The sequence below is a fragment of the Melozone crissalis genome, unplaced genomic scaffold (genome assembly GCF_028551555.1).
Source record: "Melozone crissalis strain CALT ecotype California unplaced genomic scaffold, PUWL_Pcris_2 ptg000061l_1, whole genome shotgun sequence".
Lineage (NCBI taxonomy): Eukaryota > Metazoa > Chordata > Aves > Passeriformes > Passerellidae > Melozone > Melozone crissalis.
Window position 1 is genome coordinate 3,644,166 of NW_026535839.1, and position 16,787 is coordinate 3,660,952.

The 16,787-nt window shown below is 64.7% G+C and overlaps 1 protein-coding gene across 2 annotated transcripts; it reads right to left on the bottom strand.

Moving 5' to 3' along the window:
* Window positions 1–1,506: 1,506 nt before the first annotated feature.
* Window positions 1,507–16,260, bottom strand: CPLX2 (complexin 2). Of its 2 annotated transcripts, XM_054287710.1 has the most exons (5): window positions 16,146–16,260; window positions 11,683–11,779; window positions 2,790–2,897; window positions 2,149–2,324; window positions 1,507–1,975 (listed from the first exon to the last, which is right to left on the bottom strand). In XM_054287710.1, exons 3-5 carry the CDS (start codon window positions 2,818–2,820, stop codon window positions 1,778–1,780), a joined length of 405 nt encoding a protein of 134 aa, XP_054143685.1. In that variant the 5' UTR covers window positions 2,821–2,897; window positions 11,683–11,779; window positions 16,146–16,260; the 3' UTR covers window positions 1,507–1,777. The 2 variants fall into 2 exon arrangements, with proteins under 2 accessions (XP_054143685.1, XP_054143686.1); XM_054287711.1 differs by lacking the exons at window positions 11,683–11,779; window positions 16,146–16,260 and adding an exon at window positions 5,215–5,268.
* Between the last annotated feature and the right edge of the window lie 527 nt (window positions 16,261–16,787).

Sequence of the window (16,787 nt, forward strand, 5' to 3'; positions counted from 1 at the left end):
TTCCTTCTGACAGAAGCTTTTCTGGGTGACTGCTCTGCTGATGCCGCCTGGGTAACAGCTGAGCTCTTTGCTGGTAAATGATGGCACATCATCAGAGCTGAGGCTGGCACCAGGCTGAAGCCTCCCGAGCTGTGCCAAGCCTGGGCACTGCCAGGGCCTCTGCCTCGGCGTGGGGGCATGAGATGCACCATGCCCAGAGCCTCATGCTCCTCCCTTGGAGTGGTGGAATGCTGTGACCCATCAGAAACAGCCCTTGGAGCCCTGGGTATCCCCAGTCATTCAGTGAGGGAAGTCCTGGAAGGGGGAGAAACCTTTATGCCATGGATGTGGGACATCCCCTTTGTCTTGTCCCCAACCCCAGAGAGGACAGGTGCCTGTGGAGTAGGAATGAGCAGGACTGGGAGCCACGTGTGGCTGCTTCCTGCACCTGTAGGGGCCTGGCTGGGGGCCAGCCCAGGTGTGATGAGCTGCCAGATTTCACCACCTGAGGTTGGTGGGGTGAGGGAGCTGACACGGGGGCCCAGGAAAGCAACGGATGAGAAGAGGCCGGAGCAATGTACAAATCCCTTTATTTTATTAGATCGTCAAAGACTAGTTCGAGCAGGATGGTCACAGCATGTCTGTGGGGCCCCGAGCTGCCCGCCACCTCCCGGGAGGGCCCTGGGGAGCGGCCGGGGGCCTGGCTGAGGAAGCACAGGGAGGGAGGGAGGGAGGGAGGGGGAGCACGGTGTGGCAGAGACGGGCCGGGACGGGGCTGTGCCCCTGCCTCCCCCGGTTGGGGTGCAAGCAGCGGCTCCTGGGACACCCCGGGATCCCTTCCCAGGCCCGGGGACCCACGTGTCCAGCGTCAGGTGAGGGCAGCCGGGTGTCCCCAGCCCGGGAGCGGCCCGGCAGCCCTCGGCCCGCGCTGGCGTTATTGCAGGGGACAGAGCGGGGGTCCCGCAGCACGGCGAGGGCGCCGCGGGCGGCCCCCGGGGACAGTGGGGACGCGGGGGTGGGAGTCAGAGCAGCGGACACGAGGACGCATGGAGCGACGGGGCGCACCCTGGCACGGAGACACTAATGCGAGGACGGGGGCCAGCGGGGCCAAGACACGGACGAGCGAGCGGCGGGGACGGGGACGGGGCAGGGGGGCCCCTGCCCCGCGCGTGCCTTTGTACACGGTTGGCGGAGCGCGGCGCCCGCTGCTCCCGGTGCTGAAGTATTGCAGTCTAACTGATATGGCTTTAACTATGGGGCCAGAGATGCGGGGAGGGGGGTCCCCTCCAACCCCCCGATGCAGGAGCACACCGGGCAGCCCCGGGGGACCCCCGTGCCCGACGACCGGGGCTGGGGGAGCTGCGGGCAGGGCGCCTGGCTTTGTGCTTTGGGCTTGGCCCAGGGCGGGAGGGGGCAGGGGGATGGCAGTGTTGGGGACGGGGGCAGGCGAGCAGAGGCCTCCTGGGGTCCCCTGGGAGAAGAGAAGGGGCAGGGCAGGGGGCACGAGGAGCCACCCCGGGGGCCGGTAGGGCCTGGGTGCCCCTGGCCTGCCGCGAGGTTACATCAGTGCATTTGGTCCCGGTTCGCCCTGTCCGGCCAGGGCTGCTCCCCTTTGGCGTGGTGGGGGGGCCCTGCCTGGACGGGACGGGGCGGGCTTTTGGTCTGGTCGGGGGACAGGGCAGGAGGGGATGGGAGGGGGTGTGGGAACCCCCTCTCCGGGGCCAAGGGAACTGATGGAGGAGTTGTAGGAGAGAGGGCGCCCGTGCCCCAGCACCCTATGGCAGGGTTGACGGTGCTGTTACTTCTTGAACATATCCTGCAGTGGGCCGGGCAGGTACTTGAGGACGGTGTCCAGGATGCTCTCCTCCTCCTCCTCTTCCTCGTCCCCACAGCCTGCCGGGATCGCCTTCTTGGGGCGCGTCAGGCTGCCCTCACACGGCTGCTCCAGAGCAGCTTTCTCCTCTGCTTCCTTCTCCTCCTTCTTCTTCAGCCCGTACTGAGGGGACACAGGCTCTCAGCAGGGCAGGCAGCGGGCACTGCCCGCGCTGTGCCCCGTGCCCGTCGCCACCGGCTCGTCCGCCCTCCTCCCGGCCATGCCGCTCCCTGTCCCAGCCCAGCCCGGCTGCCACAGGGGAGGCAGGGGCGGGCCCAGGGGAGGTGTGTGCCCACCTTGTCACGGATCTGCTGCCGGACTTTCTCCCGCTCCGCTTCCATGCGGGCGTGCTTGGCTTTCCGCTCCTCCTCCTGCTGGCGCAGGGCTTCCTGCCTCTCCTCCTCCTTCTTCTGCGCGTCGGGATCCTTCTCCTCCTCGCCCCCCAGCATCTTCCCCATGTCCTTGGTGGCCCCTGTGCATAACGAGACTCTTGGTTGGTCCTCAAGGGTGCTGCTGCCAAAGCCCCCAAAGCAGCAGGGAGGGCAAGGAGGTCCCTGGCAAGGAGGACCTGGGACATCCCCAGGGCCACCTGCGCTGAAGTGCAGGCTTGGGAGGCTGTGGGGATGGGGAGTACCACGGGCTGGCTGTTCTGCCCTAGTTCAGTGTCAGCTGGGGGAGATGCCAGCAGCTCCTTCTTCAGCACCCAGGGGACCTGCTGGGGAATCCCACTTAACAGCAGAAGAGCCAGGATTCCCCAGCCAGCCGCTGATGGCACTGGAAGTGGGAAACCCGGAGGGCTCCAGCAGCAGCTCCCCACTGCTAGTGGCTCTCTGTGTGACTCTGTCCCCTTGCCATGTCCCTCCCACTGTGCTACTGGGGTGCTGGGCCAGCATTGCTCACAGAGGGGGACCCTTGAGGGGGAACAGCTCGCACTCACCGCCCAGCGCTTGCTTCATGACGAAGTCCATGGTGCCGGTGTGTGCGTGTGGCTAGGCCGGTGCCCAGCGCTCATCCACCGCTCTCTGGGCTTGCTGACCTGGGCCACCTGCGCAGGCAGAGAAGGACAAGTTTGGGGATACCACACTGAGGTTCCCTGCTGCCCAGGCTGAGGGATGGAATGATCTCTGGGCTGTGCTTTGCACCCTCTGCATCCTCAGCCCAAATGCCTTCCAGGATGGGCAGAGGGAGGTTCTGGGGTCTGCAGGCAGAGAGTGACAGTGCCTGCTCCCCTCAGCCCCTCCCTACATCCCTTCTGGCCTTAAGGACATGTGGAGGCACCAAGGCAGGGACTCCAGAGAGATGTTCCACCTCAGCACTGCCCTTGGTGTGGCACCGGGAGCCCTGGTGTGCTGCTTGGGGGCTGGTGGGATGGGGACCCACCACGCCACCACGCACCGTGTGCCCCTGCTCTGCAGGAGAGGGTGACAGACCTTGTGTGGGGGACCCGGGGTGCTGTGTGTGTGTGTGTGTGTGTGTCTACAGCAGCACGAGTGCTCTGCAGAGGGATGGGGAAGAGGCTGTTGGCGCCTTGCGGCAGCGCTTGGGGGCTGCAGGGGTTGCAGGCAGCAGCAGCCTGTGATGGTGTGTGATCCCTGTGTGTGTGATCCGTGCTGGTGCTGCGGGGGGGTGACACCATGCAGGGGCACTGCCTGTGCAGGTGGGTGACACCGTGCAGGGGCACTGCCTGTGCAGGTGGGTGACACCATGCAGGGGCACTGCCTGTGCAGGTGGGTGACACCGTGCAGGGGCACTGTCCATGCAGGTGGGTGACACCGTGCAGGGGCACTGCCTCTGCAGTGGGTGACACCATGCAGGGGCACTGCCTGTGCAGGTGGGTGACACCGTGCAGGGGCACTGCCTCTGCAGTGGGTGACACCGTGCAGGGGCACTGCCTGTGCAGGTGGGTGACACCGTGCAGGGGCACTGCCTGTGCAGGACGGAGCAGGTGTGTGCCGTGCCTGCGCGCGCTGCGCGTGAGCTCTGCGTGCGGGCTGTGTTTGCTCAAGGGGTGTGTTTGCGGGCGCCTGCAGGCTGTGTTTGCATGGGGGGTGCGTGTGGGTAACTTTGTGGGGCTGCAGGTTGCGCGTGCCCCCGTGATGAGCGGATTTGCAGCCCGTCTGCCAGCTCGGAGCGCGAGCGTGCGCGAGTTTTGGGGTCTGCGGGCTCTGCGGATGCGTGTGCACGCAGGGCTGCGGGCTGTGCCTGCCTGCTGGGTGTTTGTGCTGCGGGTGTGCGTGAGTTTGCACACTCGGGGGGTGCTGCAGGCGGTGCGAGTGTGAGTGTGGAGGGGTTGTGTGTGCAGGTCCGTGGGTTTGCAGGCTGAGGGGGGCTGAGCACACAAATTTGCAGACTGTGTCGCGTGTGTGTACGTGTGGGGGTGTTGCAGGCTGCCTGTGTGCTGTGTGTGCATGCGGGGGATTACGGCAGAGGGTGTGTGGGGGGGGTGCCCGTGCCCCCCACGTGCCCCGTGTGAGTGGGGTGCTGCAGGCTGTGCTCGGAGCCTGGGGGTGCAGTTTGCAGTGTGTGTGTGTGTGTGTGTGTGTGAGTGTGTGTGTGTACGTGCCCGGTGGGTGCTGCAGCCCAGCGGGTACCCCCACCCCGGCGCCCCGGAACCCCCATGGGGCTGGGGGAGCTGTGACCCCGGGAAGTTTGCTGCTGCCAGCCCCGGGGCACCCCGCGACAATGGAGGAGGGGCTCAGTACAGTGCTGAGCCCTGAGACTGCAGCGGGGGCTTGGGGGGACCGGGGACGGGGAACAGCGGAGAGCGCAGGGACACCGGGACCGTGGGCAAGGTGCAAGGATCACGGGGAGCACCGGAGCACGGGGGTCGCGTCGCGGGGGGGGGGCTCGTAGCGATAGCGGGGGACGTCGGGAGGTGCACGGGCGACGCAGGGGGAACACAGCAAACGGGGGGAACACCGGCAGGCACCGGGATACCGGAGCCACAGGGGCTGCAGAGACGCAGGAGACACGGGGGGGCGCCGGGAAGGCGGGGGACAGCGGGGACACGGGACGTAGCGGACACCCGGCATGCGGGGGACACCGGCACCGCAGCGGGGTGCGGGACGCGGGGGGCGCGCCGCCGTGGGGAGCGGGGGAAGGTGGGGTGCAGACACAAGGACGACGAGGGGGGAACCCGGGTCGGGGAACGCGCACCGGGGGCGCAGGGGACACCGGGGAACGCGGGGACACGGGGAAGGCGGGAACCGCGCGGGGGGCGAGGGTCGCGCAGGGGCTGCGGTGCCGCGGGGACCCCTCTCCCCCCCAGCCCACCCCGGGGTCCGCGGCGCGGGGCCCCGCCCGCCGCCCGGGGCCGCCCGGTGCCGCAGCGGCGGCGCTGTCCCTTCAGCACCGGCACTCACCGGCTCCGCCGCCGCTCGCCGCTGCCGCCGCTCCGCCCCGCCCCGCCCCGCCGCGGCCCGGCCCCCTCCCGCCCCCGGCGGCACGCGTGGGCCCGCCCGGAGCGACTCCCCCCGCCACCGCCACCGCCACCGCCACCGCCACCGTGCGGACCGGCCCCCGCGGGGGCGGCGGGGTGCGGGACCCTCCCGGGAAACGCCGCACGACCCCCGGGAACGTCCCGGGCAGCCCCGCACCGCTCCCCGGGACGGGGCCCCTCGGACAGCACCCGCGGGGCAGCGCCTCCTGCGCGGGGTTAATGATTCACCGCCGCCGCAATTACCGGGGAAACGAGGCGTTCATCAGCCCGAGATGCCCCCGGTCCCGCAGCCCCGGCTCCCTCACTGAACCCCCGGCTCGCAGCTCCCCGGCCTCCTCTGCAGCGATGCGGGGCGGCTGCGGGAGTTTAATTAAAGTCCCTGATAAATCATATCACCCTCCCTCCCCTTTCCGCCAAGAGCTGCCGCTCGGGGGCCCCAGCTTTGGATTTTTGGTGCTGCTCCCCCCGCGGGGTTCCCAGGACAGGGAGGGGATGCCAGAGGGGGTCTATGGTGGCATCGAGGATATGATGCCCACGGAGCTCAGAACCCCCTTCAGCGAGGGGTTCCTGGGTAGGAAATGGGGTGCACCCCCCTGCCTGCCCCCCAGCACCTGCCCGAATGCAGATGGGCTCCTGAGCCCCTCCCGTGTTCCTCCTCTGCAGTGCGGGACAGGGCTCCCCACCCCTGTCCCGATGCTCAGGGACGCTGTGCGCTCCTCGCACAGCCGGTGCCTCCTCATTAATGCAGCCCTGGGTTCTCAGAGACAACGTGAGCCCTGTGCGAATCTCCCCAGCGGCACTTGGAGCCGGGCTTTGGGATAGCCCGTGTTTGATAGTGACGCTCTGGACCAGCAGCCTGTGGGAGCCCAGAAGGGCACTGCAGAGGGTCGGGGTGCGGGGTCCTTTCAGGGATGGTCCCCCCTAAACGCGGGGGGCTGCAGGGAGCTGGGACAGGCTGCAGCTGCCCCCGCAAGCCCCCTGGGGTGGGCTCAGGAGATGCTGTGGGGCTGTTTAAGGCTGGGGGAGATGCAGGGTGTGGGGCAGGAGTGGGGGGACATCTCTCAGCCAGGGGGGACAAAATTGGCTTGCAAGTGCCACCTCCAGAGAGATGCACTGGCAGATCTGTGCGTGCACAGCCGCTGCCAGCTCCTGCCTCACCGCACGGCTGCTGCCACGGACACCTCAGCACAGGGACACAGGGACAGCACATCAGGGACTCGTCCCTCTTGCTCACCCGCTCTCACTGCTCCCAAAACCACCCCCTGGCACAACCCATCTCCACCAGCCCCGAGCCCTCAGCCTGGCACTGACCAACAACTCCTTCTTCCACCTCCAGGGTAAAAACCCCTCCTGCCCTTGTGCCCAGCCCCGCTCTGCCTGCTGGCAGCTGGCGGGACGGGCACGTGGGCGGCAAGACAGGCCTGTGCTTGGCCCGTCCGTCCGTCCGTCCGTCCGTCCGTCCGTCCTGCGGCAGCCCTGCTCCGGGCGTTGACGTCAGCGCTCCCGGCAGCCGGGCGGTGGGCGGGCGGCACCGCTCCCATTGTATTAAAAATAATACAGCGGAGCACAAATTCATTACAGATAAGTGTGACAGCCAGGAGGAATTAACGAGCCCGTCTCTCAGCGCCTGACAAACGCCTCCTTTTGTTCCTGGGATGGGTCCTTGAGTCTTTCAATCTTTGGAGATGCCTCGGCTCATTAAGCACATCCTCCTCCAGTAGATCCCAGTGCGCCAGAGAGGACTGCTCCCAGTATCAGCTCAGGCCAAACTGGCAGGGACATCCCTTGTGCAAGTGCCCAGTGCTAAATCGGGCTTGCCTTTCTTGGGGGTCAGGGGCCTGGAGCACTGTCCCCAGGCACTGTCCCCAGTCACTGTCCCCAGTCACTGTCCCCAGGCACTGTCCTCAGGCACTGTCCCCAGTCACTGTCCCCAATCGCTGTCCCCAATCACTGTCCCCAATCACTGTCCCCAATCACTGTCCCCAGGCACTGTCCCACGTGGGTTTGGGTGGCCGGGGGAGGTGGGCGAGGCAGCCCCCGTCCCTGCTGCTGCGGGAAGCACGAGGCTGTGTGAGCTCAGGCCGCCCGCCCCAGCACTCCAGCTGCCAGTGCTGGCAGTGCCACCGCAGCTGCCGGGCTGGGGGCTCCCTGCTCTGCCCTGCTGGCCAGGATCCCCATGGGCATTGCCTCCTGCCCTGCACACCCCTGCTGTGGGACAGAGATGGATCCAGGGGACCCCCGCAGTCCCAGAGCTGAGCTGGTGTTTGGGGGATGCTCCCGGGGCTTGTGCCCAGTGTGGGCACTCCTTTAAGCCCAGCTGTTCCTTGGCATCATCCCGGGCAGTGTCACCTGCTGGGTGCCTGCCTGGAGCTCTGGGGGAGGCAGGAAGGGAAGGGGTGTGGGGAGGTGTGAGGGGCTGGGGAGCAGCACCGTAGCCAAAAGGAGGAGGAAACTCTCAGCACCTCCAAACCCTGCAAACGCCTCTGTGGAGTCAGCACAGGTGCCAGGGCCCCAGCAGTTCCGTGCTCCACTCCAAGCTGGCACCCAGGGAGGGGATGGGGCTGGCTGGTGCCACCACATCAGCCACAGCAATCCCTGAGTGGCACCTGCCTGCTGGCATCGTCCCCATTGTCCCCTGACAGCCAGACAGGGACCCTGCAAGGTCACAGCCTCTGTGGGCCCTTTCCAAGCCCCCAGGCAGAGGGAATAGCTGCACCCATCCCTGCAGCACTGCCAGCCCAGCCTGCTGTCACCCATTAGCCCAGGGCAGTTATTCCACTTATCCGCCCCCCAACATCTTTGCAGAAAATAATTATTGGTCCTTCTCATTGCACCGAGGGATTAAAAGTGGTTAACTCCATTTCCAAAGGCTTTGTTATGTTGGTTTTCCCTCAGCTGCTGCACAAGGCGATTTCCACAGTGCCACTTAGGCAGCTTTTATCAGGTTGTCTTCTGGAGGTAATTGGGTTTTTCAGGAGCCTGTTTAAAATTCGTAACCCAGCCTCTTAAACAAAACAAAAACAGCAGCGGGGAGAAGAGGAAGAGGCAGCACGAAACATGCAGCAGCTGCAGCCTCTGAAGAGCAGCTCTGGTCCCTTGGGGGGGACAGGGACAGGGACAGGGACAGGCACCAGCCGTGCTGTGGGGTCAGTCTGGAGACAGCAGCCCCTCCAGCTCAGCGCTGAGCACAGACTGCTGGGGACAGCAGGGACCCGGCGTCACTCCCTCATGCTGTGTCAGGGCCAGGAGACTCTGTGGTGCCCAGAGCCACCCACGTGCAGACCCTGGCGATGCTGGGGCCACCACTCTGGCCCTGCAGCAAGCCACAGACCCCCAGTACCGTGAGAGAGACCCCAGCACCCACTCAGCCCTTATCACAGCCAGGTCAGACACGGGGTGTGAGTGTGGTCTGTTTGCTCAGCACTCACCAGGAGCCCTGGGGCTGGGGGAGGGCGGTGGGCTCATGCCACAGCCTGAGCCCCGCTCCACCATGAAGCTCAGCTGTGGCAGGGCCCCCTGAGCTCACAGAGAGGGACACAGCAAATAGACAAAACCCACCCTTATGGGGTAACTTCTGCCAGCCCCAAGCCCTGGGGCTCTCCCTGCCTCTGGGCTTTGCTGGCTGGCTTGGGGGGGATCCTGCTGCCTCTCCTGTGCACCCCTGCAGCCAGAGGGGCTCTGGACTGACACTGCGGCTGTTGCTGAATCCCTGCATCACAACCCTCCGCATTACTGCCCATCTGCATTGCTGCCACAGCCCTGCCACTGCCACTCTCTCCTGGCAGGACAAGGGGTGCAGGGGGCACCCCCAGCCCATCCTGCCCCTCTCGGGGTGCAGTGTGCTTTGGGGAGCAGCGGGTGCAGGGAGCTGCCACAGCACATGGGGCCGGATCACGGGGCTGCTCCTCGCAGGGCACAGCCCGAGGCATCCACAGGAGCCGGCAGTGAGCTCACCCCTGCAGGGCCCCATCATGAACCTGCTCACCCAGCCCTGCTGCAGGGCCCCATCCCACACCTGCTCATCCCAGCCCTGCTGCAGGGCCCCATCCCACACCTGCTCATCCCAGCCCTGCCTGCGGGCCGGGGAGGCTGTGGCTGAGCCAGGATGGGGAGAGGAGAGGACCGAGCCCGTAATTCCAGCTGTTGCCAGCATGGCAGTGCCCCCGGAGGGTACCAGAGAGAGAGGGGTGCTCCCAGTGCTGCTCAGCCCTCCAGAGCTCCCCAAAATTGCCATCTACACCCACATCTGTGTCACACAGTGCTGCAGGGGCTGAATCTCCCAGCGGGACCTCCCAAGGGGACAGGGACTCAGCTCCAGCCTCCAGCTAAGAACACTCCAGAGTGGCTGGGCTGTCAGCCACGGTGTGACCGAGCACCTTGGCTTTGCCACCCCTGCTCTGTGCCCTCTGCTCACCCAGCCCTGGTCTCAGAGCCACCCAGAACCCCAAGGAGACAACATGAGCACTGGGACACACCAGGATGGACCTGGGAGTGCCAGGGGTCCCTGCTGGGGTGGACCCTGCCCCTGGAGTGCTGCAGTGGTGACTCCTCACGCCTGCACTCCCGACTCCCTGCGTGTGCCCGGTGCCTCTGTGCTGTGCATTGTTAAACAGAGGCACTGCAGCCCCTCGCTGTTTATCCTGCTGTGGCTGCTGGGGACAGGCCCTGGTGGCTCTCTGCAGACGCAGCCGCCACATTAATGCTCACTGCAGGTCTGGCCAGCTCCCCAAACAGGTTTATGACCCCTGGCCTTACTCACCTGCCCGCTTCCAAGCCCCCATCCATATAGGATGGCTCCCACCCCCCGGAACAGACTCTGTGTTCCCCTTGGTGCTCTCCCCCAGGCTGTGCTGCCCTGCCCACGCAGCAGGGACAGCATTTCCACCCCCATGGCCTCTCCAAGGGCACGCTGGCGCTGAGTGCACCCCATCAATATTTATGGCAGGCACGCACACTCGCAGCTCTGCAGGGCCGGTGCGGAGCCGGGCTGGGCACAGCACACCAGGCTCTGCTTGGAAGCAGCAAAACCCCCCCGAGCCCCTGTGCTGCCTGCCCAGCCCCTCACCCTGTGCACACACGGATTTTCATCCTTGCCACACTGACAGGGCCCGTGCAGACACCACTGACTGAGGTGGTCAGGACTGCATGGGTGGTGGATGCACAGGGATCATCTCCTGGCTCTGGGTCAGGATGGGATTTGGGCACCCACTCCCCACAGAAAGCCTCAAAGTGGTTGTACCCACCCTCATTTCACTGGCAGAAACAAGACACGAAGGACAAAGGCATGATTGGCTCAAGGCTGAGCAGCCAGGTCAGAGCAGAGCAATGGCAGCCCCCACCTGTCCCCTCGCCAGCCAAAACACCCTAAAAATGAGACCCTTGGCACTGCCACCTGAGGTTCAGCCTCATGTTGATAAAGCATTGATTTTGTAAAGATCCTGTGAGCTCTTTGGGGCACCTGAGTTGAGGACAGGGGTGCTTTAACCCCTCTCTGTACCAGCAGTGCTGGGGAGTGGGAGGGAGTGAGGAGCAGGGATGCTTGACCCAAACTCCCAGAGTACCTGCCTTCTGTGGGTGAAGGGCTCATTGTATCCCATGAGAGGGGAGATTTGGGAGCCCAGAATGCCCCATGGCCTGGGCAACAGAGCTGGATAAGGGGGACAGCACCAGGGGCACCCTGCTGGCAGCAGATGGCTGCATGGTGGGGGCTCCGTGGCAGCCTGGGGGGACATCTGGGTGCCTGGGCTGGGGCCAAGCTGCAGCTCGGTGGGAGCAGCAGGATGAGCCTGACTGCCCTGCCTGGGGAGGCGGGCAGGGGGCTCCAGGAGTGGCTGGGCTGGGTGTGGGGCTTGCTGCCCCCCAGCTGCCTGTGCTGGGGGTTTCTGCTGCGCCGTGACGCCGGACAGGCACCGTGCTGCTCCAAGAGCTGCTGGGGCTCGGGCCAGGAAATTCATTCTTGGCTGCTTTCAGAGGGGTTTGGCTCGTACCTTTCCCATCTGGGGGCTTTCAAATGGAAAAAAAAACCAAACAAACAACAAAAAAAAAAAAAAACCAAAAAAAAGAAGAAGAAAGGAAAAAAGCCCTGGCCCTGTGCCACCTCCACAGTCACCATCACTTGCCATGGTCTCCAGGTGGGACCGTGCCCAGCATCTGCTGAGATCCTGAGCTGGTCCTCACTCCCCTGGCCTTGAGCTGCTTCAGGTGCCTCTTGCCTGCCTCAGAGTCACCAAGATGAGTCCCCCCCATCCTGGGTGACCTGACTGGCTCCACCCAGGCAGCCCCAGGCAGTACCTCTGAGCCTCCCCATGCACCCCACGACTCTGCTGTGTCCCCCACACCACGGGCAGTGAAATGGCCCCCCCAGCCCCCCAAGAGCCACAGCGCTGCCTACCTTGGTGTGTGCAGCACCGGGAGCCTGCTGCTTCAGCACCTAACGCAGGGGACAGGGACCTCGTGGGGGTGGCTGGGCATCGCAGGGAGAGCAGGGCCTGCAGAGACACCAACAGCGACAGCATGAGCGCCTTGGAGGGGCCACAGCACTGGGGGGGACACACAAAGGGGAGCCACTTGATGGGGGACAGACAGAGCACACCACTGCTTGCTGCCCTCTCCTCCACCTGGCTGGCTCTGGGTGCTCCCTGCATCCCCATCTGCAAGGATGGAGCAACTGCCCAGAGCCACCATGTCCCTGCAGGAGGGAGCCCAGCAGGGCGTGCAGAGGGTGAGGAGGTGCAGGAGGTGGCAGCTCATCCTCTCCTGGATCAGGGGCACCCTCTCTGCTGCTGGCAGAGGGCTCCTAGCCATCTCTGCAGGTACCTGGCAGTTTGGATGCCTTCATTAAAAATTTAGAGGGCTCTCAACTCTTTAAAGGTTTTAAAATTTCACATTGACTCTGCCTTCCTTAGCTTGCACATGATGAATTTCTCCTTTGGAGAACATAATGGCAAGCTAAAACAAGCCAGCAGACAGAAGTCTTTGCTCAGACTCAGCAACTGGAGGAAGCCTGATGCTGCTTTGGGCCTCAGGAAACTTCTGTCTGGGGATTTCATCCCTTCCTAAATGCCCTTGAAATCCCTCTGTGAGGCTTGGGGAGATGCTGGCATGGGCAGGGGCTGTGCAGGGAGCTGGGTGCCAGCTCTGGGTGCCACGCTGGCAGTTCTGGGGTGGGCTGTCCCTGTGGTGTGGCTCATGTCACCGTGAGATGTGTCACGAGCGTGATTTCTCCTCTGCACTGGAGGAGCAGGTTCCTGGGGAAGTTACAAATTCATCCTGACTTCAAGCAAAGGCTTTTCCTACACCCTGGGGAAGGAGGGAGGCTTTGGCAAATTGGAGATAAATCTGTGACCCAGGGGAAACCCAGGCAAACGCCGATGCTGTGGAGGAGCAGGGCTGCCATGGAAGGATGGAGCCTGCATTCTGAAAAGCTTCACAGAGCAGGGATGCCTCATCCCAGCCCTGGAGCAGGAGGCACTGACAGCCCCTGGGAACAGGTTTGGGGAGGTTTTGGCTGTGGAAAGAGGCAAAGGCTCCCCAATGGGAGACCCCAGAAGGGTGCCTGGTGCCCTGGGAAATGCAGTGCAGAGAGCTCAGCCTGCACAGGGCTCAGCAGCAGCAGCGTGAAGGTGACCTTTGCTGGGGACAGCCACTGCCTCCTTTGGGATGTGGGAAGGCTCTGGAGCAGGGTGAGACGGGCTGCATGCAGAGAGCTGCAGGGATGTGCTCCTGGGGGCGTCTGGTTTCCAGACAGCGCCGTGCCAAGGACACAGCTGGGCTGGGAGAGGCAGGGTGGCTCTGCTGCCATGGCCTGGGGTGCACAGCAGCAGAGATTTGTCTGCGGAAACCCCAGAGGGTGGGAAGGGCAGGAACACCCTGCCCAGGCCCCTGAGAGAAAGCAGAGAGTCCTGAGGGGTGCTGCTCTAATCCCTGCAGGTGCTGCTCTAATCCCTGCAGGGTATTTTTCATTTCAGCCAGACCACAGAGGTTTTTATCTCCTTTGCAATAGGCAGAGCCTGGCAGTACCATGAAGACGCATCTCACCTGGACAGATGCACCAGGTCAGTCTGTCTGTCTGTCTGTCTGCCCAGGCAGCCAGACACCAAGCACAGCCAAAGCAGAGGACAGGAACAGCAGAGCAGGGTGATGGTGCCAGAACAGCTCCAGGGACAGCAGAGCCCCCAGGTGCTGGCAGGGACGTTTTGATCCAGTCTGGACACAAGACACAGCACCCAGGGAAAACTGAATGCTCCAGATGAGACATTAGTGAGCCCACAGCTCTTCTGCTTTGGCACATCCAGCTCTCAGCACCCTGCCTGAGCAGCTGAGCTTGTGCAAGTGTCTGAGAGGAGGGGAGGCTGGGGAAGGAGGAGGGTGAGCTGAGAAACTCAGGGCACATCTCAAATCACTTCCCCTGCCTAAGGGAGATGCTCCTGGGTCTGGCACCAGTTTCCAGCCTGGGCAGCAGGAGAGAAAGAGGGTTCAGAGTCACAAAGTCTGGGGACAGCCTGTGCTGGCAGCGTGCTGTCCTGGCTCTCATGCAGGGTGCAGAGGACTCAGGGTGCCATGCCACACTGGGCAGCCCCCAGAGGCATTCCCCAGGTGAGGTCTGCACCTGAGCTGACCTACCTTGCCTTCAAAAAGCAAAGATCCTCAGGCTCAAACATCTCAATTGCTCTGGCACAATTCCTCCCACCTCACACTGGGGCAGGTCTGGGTTGCACCATTGTGGGGCTCTGGGATGTGACTGGGATGAGCAATGTTTCTGAGTGCCACAGAGGGGCTGGTGGCACCAGCCAGGGAGGGATGGACAGGAGGAGCAGGGTGGTGCAGAACAACACAGCAAAGGTGGCAGTGGCAGAGCCCACAGCTGGACAAGGCACTGGTCGGGGTCTCTGCAGGCAGGGAGGCTCGGGGGGAGGAGGAGAGCAGAGGGGAAAGCTCCTGGGACGAGCAGAGGGCGCTCAGGCGAGAGCAGGAGCAGGAGCAGGAGCACGGCTTGTTTACCCTGGCTGAGCAGGCCTGATTGCTCTCTATAAATACACCCAGAGAATAAACACCAGGGAGGGAGAGGGAGCATTTAAACTCCAGGATGATGCTGGCATAAGAACAAATGGGAAGGCCTGGGCAGGAGCACAGAGGCTGTGGGTGAGAGCAGAGATCCTCTGGCCACGGGGAAGATCCTCTGGGTCCAGCCCTGGCTGCTGGGGCAGTGTGTGATGCCCAAGGGCCTGGGCTCGGTGCCATGCAGCCTGGGCTGCAGTGACCATGCTCTCCTGCCATGCCAGAGCTCCAGAGCTCCAGGCCACAGGGGCACACTGGTGCCCAGGGGTCGGAATGGAGATGTGCCACACTGCCAGTGTTCACCACCTCCTCCCCAGAGGGATTTTCCACAGGGACTTCTCATCTCCAGAGCAGAAACCAGGCTGGGCAACTCAGCACAGCTGCCCTTGGCTCCTGGTATGGGCCTGGTGGGCTTTGCCTGGCAGCAGCCCCTGCAGAAGCCCAGGAAGAGCCCAGGTGTGAACCACAATCACCCTCCAGGGCAGTGAGGTGTCCTGAGCTCTGTCTGCTCGGGGTCATTTCAATACTAATGTCATCAAGCAAGGCAATCGAAGAAACAAACACTCGGCCCAGAGCCAAGTGAGACTTTGAGACATTTTTCTGTGCCAGTTTGTCTCAGCTGAGCCATCTCCAGTTTCCCCAGCAGGGTGAGGGTCAGACACTGTGAGCAGTGCTACTGGATGGGACTGAGCTCCTTTGTTTCCACGCTGGAGCCTGTCCTGGCAGCCCTCGGGGTCCTGCAGCCTTTGAGGAACAAGTGCAGGTTTGGCAGGGAGGGCATTTCTCTGAATGTCCAGCCCATCCTTCCTCATCCTCGATTTCCAAACCCAGCCCCTCAGCTTGACTCCAGTCACTCCGGTTCCCTCAGCAGCCCTGGCCAGCAGCTGCTGGAGCCTGAGCACGGAGCCTGGCAGGTTGCAGGAGAAGCCCTGAGCGCTGAGCCCTGTTCTGAGCGAGGTGCCAGCCCTGCCTCTGTGCTCTGACTCACTGCTCTGCCAGCCTCGGGCAGCGGCTGCCCGGTCACGCCGGTGCCATGCGGGTGGCACTGCCACCGCGTGTGCCAAGGCCTGGATGGCGGCAGCCACCTGCCCCTGTGCTGCTGGGGACACGGCGGGGACAGGGCTGGGCTGGGGGGCTCAGCCTTGTGGGGACAGTGCACAGGGGAGAGGGGTTGAATTTCAGGGGACTGGGAACGGTGAGGCTGGGATGCTCCACCAGTGGTTGGACTGAGCCGTGGATGGAGAGCAGGGTGGAGGAGGGAGCCCCTGATGGGGAGGCACGGGAGGAGCCCGGCAGGTGCCGAGATCCCCGCGGCAGAAAGGAGCACGGAGCCCCCGGCTGCGGGCAGGGGGTGATGGCGGGATCAGGTCTCATCCTCTCCCTGCCCTCAGCCCCGCTCTGCGGAGCCTCCTGCAGGGCATGGCCGGGCACGGAGGGGCAGCCAAAGCCCGGTGCGGGGGTGACAGCCCTTCTCCTGCCATCCCTGCACGCCGGCGTGTCCCCCCTCCCCAGAGCTGCGGGTGGGCACCCGGGGGACGCCGCTCAGCTCTGCATGGCTCCCCGCACCCGCATCACTGCCGGGCTCCCCGCACCCCGCATCACCTGCCGGGCTCCCCGCATCACCTGCATCCTCCCCGCATCCTCCCCGCATCCCGCCCCGCATGCCGCATCCCGCCGCTCCGCGGCCGCCGCCCCGTTATATAAGCCGGCGGCCCCGGGAGGCTCGGCGGGCCGATCGCCGCCCCCCCCGGGCTCTGCGGCACGGCACGGCCCGGCCCGGCCCGGTCCCGCACCCACCTGGCTGGCTCGGCGCGGCTCCGGTGCGCCCCGTCCGCCCCCGGCGCGGAGAAGGAGCCGCCGCCGGAAGGGAGGCGGGAGCCGTAGCGGTACAGGGGGGGCCCGGTGCTGGCTCCCCCTCCGCCGCACGGCCTCCCGGGCGGGGCCGCCTCCGTGCCCGCCTCCGGACCGCCCCGCGCCCCGGGCGGCAGCCCCCGGCCCGGCCTTCCGCCCCGCTAGCGGCCGCGTTCCCTCCGGTACCGGTAATTGCTCCTCCGGTACCGAGATGCCCTCACCCCGCTGTTCAACCATCCGCCCCTGCGGCCCGGCTGTGCTCCCCTCACCCCGCATCACCCCCGGTACGGAGCGTCCCTCCCGGTACCGCCTGTGCCTCCGGTGCCATGACAGCCACCCCCAGTGCGTGGCCGTGTCTCCCCGTACGCCATTGCTTGGCCACCCGTTTCTCCAGTACCCAACAATTCCCCCCACTTCCCAGCCATCCCTCTGGACCCCCTGGCCCTGCCAGTTCCTCCCCATCCAGCCATTCCTTCTAATATTTGCTGCCTCCCCACAGGCCCCGGTGCTTCTCTGCCTCCCTGATTTGGTGATGCCTCTCCCGTGGCACTGCCAAGCCCCCCAGAGGAGGGGTCTCTACACAGGGCA

Coding starts and splice junctions, on each gene's coding strand:
- CPLX2 (XM_054287710.1), bottom strand. CDS start 2,820: ATGGACTTCGTCATGAAGCAAGCGCTGGGCG. Junction 2,325..2,789: donor CATGAAGCAAGCGCTGGGCG/GTGAGTGCGAGC, acceptor CGTTATGCACAG/GGGCCACCAAGGACATGGGG. Junction 1,976..2,148: donor GGCAGCAGATCCGTGACAAG/GTGGGCACACAC, acceptor GTGTCCCCTCAG/TACGGGCTGAAGAAGAAGGA.